Source organism: Magnolia sinica, chromosome 2 (assembly GCF_029962835.1).
Source record: "Magnolia sinica isolate HGM2019 chromosome 2, MsV1, whole genome shotgun sequence".
Taxonomy (NCBI): domain Eukaryota; kingdom Viridiplantae; phylum Streptophyta; class Magnoliopsida; order Magnoliales; family Magnoliaceae; genus Magnolia; species Magnolia sinica.
In genome coordinates, this window is record NC_080574.1 from 59,315,809 (window position 1) to 59,323,306 (window position 7,498).

Genomic DNA, 7,498 nt, shown 5'->3' on the forward strand with positions numbered 1-7,498 from the left:
AAGCCTCCGAATTCACTTGGTATGGACCTCATGAGTTTTGGAAAACTGGATTTTTTGGGGTGCAATTTGTTCACCACCATGAGGAGAGATCAGACGAATGGATTGGATGGAATATAAACACCACGGTGGCTGTAGGCAGAATTAATAGTGGGTGTTCAATCGCATCTTTTTCCTATGGTGTGGCCTCCCTGAGATCTGAACGGTCGTGATGTTTTAGATTCCAATGTGAAAATGAGGAAGCGTAGTTGATGGACGGGTGGATCTTATGAGAATTCCACCTACGTGGATCACGGTGACAGAGGCAGCAGCTTCTACATGCACTGCCCATCACTTCAAACGATTCTAATTGGACCGGCCAACTGCCACAGTCTTCGAGTAATTGCCCACCAACCGATAATGGTCGGTGGATAGTCCGAATGTGTCCAAAACCAAAGGGCGGAGACGGTTGCGTCTTCGTTCTCTGTATTTTTTGCATGACGTCAGTCGTCTTCGTACTCTGTATCTTTGACAATGGATCTTCAGTTATATGTCGGTTACTTTTTATTCGTACATATCTGATACACTGGCAGAGTACGATGATTTTATACACATGCAACTGTACACTGTTTAATCTAAACCTTTTAAATTTTGGCTTCAATGAAGTAGGCATTTGAAAATAGGATTTATTGGATGATCCTAACGTCTGATTGCTCGTTTCATATAAACAGGTGACTATTTTTCAAACCACAGGCGTTGGGACCACTGTCTTTGATCACCGGTCTCGAAAATTGGACCATTCTTCTCCTCGTGTGGTCCCCAATCATGCAAGGTAAACTCTCTGTTAAAAGAATTTTTTTAGTCGTCCATTTCATTTGTATGTTTATGTGCCATCCTGTTGATAAGATTTAAAAACAAAAAACAAAAAACAAACAAATATTGGATTGATTCAATACTTTTGTGGTCCATTAATGGTTAATCACCACTTTCCCTATGATATGTTTCACGGGAGAATTAGATCTACCAATATAACGGATGAACGGCATGGATGTTGAATATATACATCTAAGTGGGCCCCACGGTAAGGGGTCTTGGGTGAGGCCAGGCAGTAACTAATCCCTTCCGCAGGAAGTTCGTGCGCTAGGATGTAGGTGGGGCCCACCGTGATGTTTTTGAGAAATCCACATCCTTCATCTGTTTTGAGGGCTCATTTTAGCCGGGGAAACAAGAAATTAGGTGGATCCAAAACTCAAGTGGGCCACACTATAGGGAGAACCGTAGAAAGAGTTTGCTACCATTGAAACGTTCCTGGTATATACTTTGATGTTAATATGCCATTTAAACCATTTGTAAGTCATTCCCGCTGGGATGAATTGAAAACAGCAAAAACTTAGGCTGATATAAAACTTTGTTGGTATATAAATGTTTCAAATAATGGTCACCGAATATCAACTGTTTCCTCTCATGCGGCTCATTCAAGTCTTGAATCCACATAATTTTTTGTTGCATGAACTAAAATGACCTATCAAAACGGATGAACGGTATGGATTTCTCACAAACATCATGGTGAGCCCCACCTATCACCCCAGCTCAGGAAAAATCCTCATCCTAATGTTACACGGGCTACTGTGACTATAAGTCACTGCCTCGCGGACTTTCGGAGGAAGTTCCTGCACAAGGAAGCGGGTGGGGCCCACTGCAAAGTTTGTGAGAAATCCACCCGTCAATCCGTTTATAGAACTCATCTTAGGACATGCGACAAAAAAGGTGTCTAAAGTAGGCCACATGAGAGGAAACAGTGGGGATTTAGTGAGCACCGTTGAAATAATCTCATGGCTCTATCAAATTTTTTCTTTAGTGTTTTCACTTCATCCCGGTGGTATTGGATCTTATAAACAGTTTGAACGGCATATAAGCCTCATGGTAGGAAGGTTTCAACCGATGGAATTTATTTTTCTAATTTTTCCTCTCGTGTGACCCACTTGGGTTATGGATCCACATCACTTTTGGTATCATGTTCTAAAATAAGCTCGAAATCCGGATTGACGGGGTAGATTTCACAGAAACATCACGGTGGGCCCCACCCCGCATCTTTCGCGAAATCCGCGTCCCTGCCTCACGGTATACCTCAGACCACTAGCCAATCCGTTTCCCTCACTTAATGCTATGGATGGTAGCCACATTTACTTCCACGTGTACGGTGGACCAAAACATTTATTGTATTGTTTTGTCTTACTCGGGGGAGTGGATTAGCTGTTACCTGGTTGTTATCCTTACCGTGTGAGGCCCACCACGATAAATTTATTTCACATCCAAGCTGTCCATCCGTTTTTTCAATCCCATTTAAGTACGTTATCCTAAAATTTAAGCAGATTCAAATCTCTGCTAGACCACACTACTGAAACAATTGGTTAATGACCATTAAAAGCTTTTTGTAGGCACTAAAAGTTTTGGATAAATCTAATATTTATATTTTTACTTAATCCAGCTTTGGTTTACCTTATCAACGGCTTGGATGGAAAAAAAAAAAAAAGAAAAAATTACGGATGTGCTTACCGTGGGACTTGCGAAGTTTTTAATGGTGAGCGTTCAATCAACTCCATTTCTTGTGGTGTGGTCCAACTGAGATTTGCTTTAATTAATTTTTGAGTCGTTATGTAAAATGGGATGAAAAAACAGATGAACAGATTGGATATAAAACATATGATCAAGGTATTCTCTGCGTTAAGAGTATCACTCGCTAAGCTGCACCTGCTAACACGTAATCCGCACCCCTTACTCCGACCATGTACCGTAACTGAGGAGTTGCAGCTGAAAGACACGTGGCAATTTGGGCGGCGTTAAACGGCAGAAAGTAAACCGACATTATCGGTGGGACCACGCGTCCACCCTTTTCGGCGAGGAAGAGAGAACGCCGAAACTACTCAGCTTTTTTTCTTCTTAGCCCTTGCTGGGCTGCCTCTGTCTTATGCATAGTGACAAATACCTTGCCTTTGCTGCCTATCTACTTATAAAATTCTATAAATACCCTAACTCCATCTCGTAATCTCATCGATCAAAAACGGTTACGAAGGAGAAAAATGGGAGCTCTGGATTACGTTTCCGATCTATTCTCATTCCCACGCAGCAACAGCAGCATCAAGAAGCTCAAGAAGCGCAAGCAGTTGCAGGTGTGTATGCTAATTTGATATTTTGCACCCACCTTATTTCATTTCCACCCACCTACTTTCCGCTTTTGGTAATTGAACTAGTGCAAATGGAGAAGTGGGTTTTTGGAATTGAGTTGTGGGTGGTAGCGTATATAAGTATATGCTATCAGCGTTTATATATTAGATTGGGTACAGTACATTGTAGACGAACCACGCCAGCATTGCTGTCCTAGAGTCAGATGGATGGAACTTCCATGAGATCCACCCCGTCCAACTTGTACACTGATTTATGTTTAGTTGGGAACCGAAAAATCATGATGATCCAATACTCAAGTGGGCCACAACATGGGAAACCGTTGTGATGCTATGCCTACTGTTATTTTTGTGTAGGGTCCACCTTGGTGTTTATATGGCATCCAATCCATTCATCTGATGTAACTCATTGGGATGAAGGAATTACTAAAAATTTGCAAGATTCCAAAACTCGGAGTGGCCATACCACGTGGATATATATTTATGGGCTGCCCCGCCTGGGTGTTGAATCAGTCTGATTTTTTGGATCAAAGGGTCGGTGTACAAGATGGACGGTGTGGATTTGTTGCACTTTAATTCCCTTTCCTACCTTAGAGAAACTTATCTTGTAAGGTTGATAAGCGAGCTACGTGGGCGATTTCCGTTCTCAATTATGGGGGAGTGTCGTTTTCAATCGATGGGATTTACTGATTATTATTTATTTGTGTTGGATCAGACGGTGGAGATTAAAGTGAGGATGGACTGTGAAGGCTGCGAGAGGAAGGTGAAGAAAGCCGTGGAAGGCATGAAAGGTACGCCCTGTTTCTCTATGTATGTATTCGCTCACGTGAGATGGAAGGAGCGCTTCGCAGCGCACTGCCCATATGGTACACGTGGGCGAGATCCGGACCATTCACCACTAAGGGTAGGCAGCGATCATACCTGGCCCAAAATTCAAGTCTGGTCCACCCATGAGGCGGGCCACATGTATCTGACTATTTGGTTCGTATATGCTCACAGTGTGTGTATTCTCATGCATAGCTGATACACCGAACATTTAGTGTATGTACACTATTTCCCGACCACCTGCTGTGTGTCTCATTGCTACCATTCGATCATGCCAAACATTGGTGTAGATTGCCCGCAACCAGAAGCACAGTGGTCCCACGGTGATCTTTGTGTTATTTCCATTCCATCCATCCATTTCGATGGGCTACACATCAATAAACGGCGTCAAGATTGAACTCCCATCATCAAAACTTCCTTTGGGACCACAGAAAAATAAAAATAAAAATATATATATATACAGCCGGATTGAGTTCCTGCAGTTGAAACATAGGGGATGGAAACAGATGGACGGAGTGGATCTTCGGAACTAATGAGCTGGAGAAACAGATGAACGGATTGGATATAACACAAACATCACAGTAGGTAATCGACGTCCGAAACATGTGTAATGACGAGACTTGATGAATAGAATCCCGGATATAGTATCCAGGATATGGCCTCCAAATACTAAGATTATTCGGTGTACATTCCTTTAGCGTTTTCACTTTGCGGTGCAGGTCTGACCCACGTGGACGTAGACAGGAAGCAGCAAAAGCTGACGGTGGTGGGATACGTGGACGCCAATAAGGTGTTGAGGAGGGTGAGGTGGCGGACTGGGAAGATGGCTGAGATCTGGCCGTACGTACCATACAGCGTCGTGTACCATCCGTACGCACCCGGCGCGTACGATAAGAAGGCCCCGCCGGGCTACGTGCGGAATGTGGTGGACCCCTGGTCCTCTCTGGCACGAGCCAGCTCGACCGAGGAGAGGTTCTCCACTGCTTTCAGCGACGACAACCCCAATGCTTGCGCCATCATATAACAAGGCCCTTGTATATGCATTTTATGACCATATATGCTTTTTTATTTATTTGATTATTTTTTGTGTATCTGAAAAACAAGTATGAAACGCACCTACACGATTTTTGTGTGTATGCGTTAGCTCGTGTGTACTTGTATATATATCGAATATGTGGAATGTTTTGTTCCCGGAAATCTCAAATCCGCTGAAATTGGTGCCTTCAATCAACGTTGAAATAGGAGATTTGGATCGATTGATGGCAGCTTTGATCGAACAAGGAAAATCTCAAAATTTTCAGTTTTGTCTCTGGAAAATTTTGGATATACTTGATCGATCAAACATGGAGTCTTTATTGATAGAGATACTTCTGAAAAATCAAATCAGCTCTCTCAACGCTTTTGAGCAAGTTCAATCAAATCAAACTTGAAGTGTGAATCAATTGAAGATCGTTGATCAACTAAAGGTTCAATCGGCGGTGTGCATAATTATGCCTAAGTGTGTGATTTTGTTTCTAATTTTAAAATTATGCTATATAAAATGAGTTATTGCGGTATTAAGAAAATCATACAATTATTTTAGAGAGAGCTAGGGTTTGGAGAAAGGGAATATAGGGTTCTCTATTTTACAGTTTAATTAGAAGTTGTTCATCTCTTGTAATTTCGTTTTCATAGCAGATTGCTTGTCACTTTATACCGTGGTTTTTTCCTACAAGGGTTTTCCATATAAATTGTTATGTTCTCAGTACATGCTCGAATTTTCTTTGTCTGTGCTTATTTGATTCAAATCCGAGTCACATTCGAGTGACATTTTCATGCCCAACAAGTGGTATTAGAGCAATCAAGTTACCAAGTGAGGGTTTCAAATTGAATCTGAAGACATTGCATCGAAAGGGACAAATGTTAAGTTCGAGATGGAAAAATTTATTGGCAAAAATAATTTTAAACTATTGAGCATAAGATCAAAACTATTCTAATTCAGCAAAGGTTACAGTAGGTACTCCTTGAGAAAGTGAAGTGTCCTGATACTATGAACGATGAAGTGGGATGAACTATATCAAAAGGCAATTAACATAATTCAACTTTATTTGGCCACTGAAGTCCTCTATAATGTCATTAGTGAGATAACTACCACAGGATTGTAGGTGAAGTTGGAGAGTTTTTACATGACGAGATTGCTCCCTAATCATCTATTTCTAAATAAGCAGTTCTACAATCTAAAGATAACATAAGGGACAGATCTCAATGAACACAGTAACAACTTCAATAAAGTACTTTGCAACTAATGTCATAAATGTCGTAACAAAAAATCGATAGATGAGCATATGTCATGCTCAATATTATAATTAGAACAATTGGTATATATAAATAGGTGTTATAAGTAGAATGAAGTAAACATAACTGAAATTCAATCAAATGCGTATCCTTGTTACAGTTTGAACGATAAAGCTTACTAAAATGCACCATTGTCCCTACTACAATCCTAAGAATGCACATGCAAGTACGGATAGCAAAGTAGAAAAGTACTCGATGGATTCGAGGTCGTGGATAAAAATACTATTAGAATTAGAAGAATATGGGTTTTTCCCATTAAGGCGGATTTGAAATTGCATGGAAACAATCAATAAAAGAGAACGAAGGTGCTAGGGATCCACTTGTAATCAATCCTCGATGTTAATTTATCAATTCAACGAGTACTAGAGGTGGGCAGGACCCGACTCAACTCGGTGGATCCAACTCGACCCGAACCGAATGTCAAGGTCGAGTTCGGATCGAGTAGACCCACCGGGATCTGAATCTCGACCGAGTCGAGTTCAGGTTACATAGTAACCTAATCCATCCCGATCCGAAACCCGACTCGAACCGAAATCAGGTAGTATAAAATAAACTTTTTTTTTTTACCTTTACCATTTAATCTACCCTAACCCTACCCGCGCCGGCGCTGCACCAAACCCGATCAGAATCCAAGCCAACTAGCAGCCCAGCACTCGATCTTTACCGGTCATCCTCGACCATTCATCAGGTATGTTTATTTTATAAGTTTTTTCTATTTTTTCAAGCTGGAGGTCTCGAGTGCAGCCCGCTAGTAGCCTGTCCTGGCTCGGGACCTCGTGTGCAGGCTGTTGGTGGTCCAGCCAAGCTCAGGACCTCAGTCGTGGCCCACCCCAGCTGGGGACTAACTCGGATTAGCTACTGAACACGACAGTAGCAAGTCGGCCCCCACTGTTTTCTATGGTGGGGTCCACTTAAGATTTTTATATGCCTAATTCTTTACATCATGTCATAAAATGATCTCCCCAAATGTATGAACAGTGTGGATACAATACATAATTCATGATGGGTCCTACCCTGGCTTGCTGGTGGTCCGACCGATCTCGGAACCTCGCTGGCTCGCTGTCGCTGGTGGCCTGCCCTGGCTTGACTTTGCTGGTGGACCGCCTGTGTAACATCCCAAAGTTTCATGGCCAGAGTTTATACTTGTGCCTGAGAAAACTGGGTGTTAATAATGTATAAAC

At 42.0% G+C, this 7,498-nt stretch overlaps 1 protein-coding gene across 1 annotated transcript; it reads left to right on the forward strand.

Moving 5' to 3' along the window:
* The first annotated feature begins 2,989 nt into the window (after positions 1–2,989).
* On the forward strand, positions 2,990–5,180 carry LOC131237142 (heavy metal-associated isoprenylated plant protein 26-like). The gene is made up of 3 exons (XM_058234808.1): positions 2,990–3,146; positions 3,874–3,949; positions 4,703–5,180. The coding sequence occupies exons 1-3, from the start codon at positions 3,057–3,059 to the stop codon at positions 5,005–5,007; spliced, it is 471 nt and encodes a 156-aa protein (XP_058090791.1). The 5' UTR covers positions 2,990–3,056; the 3' UTR covers positions 5,008–5,180.
* Positions 5,181–7,498: the final 2,318 nt, after the last annotated feature.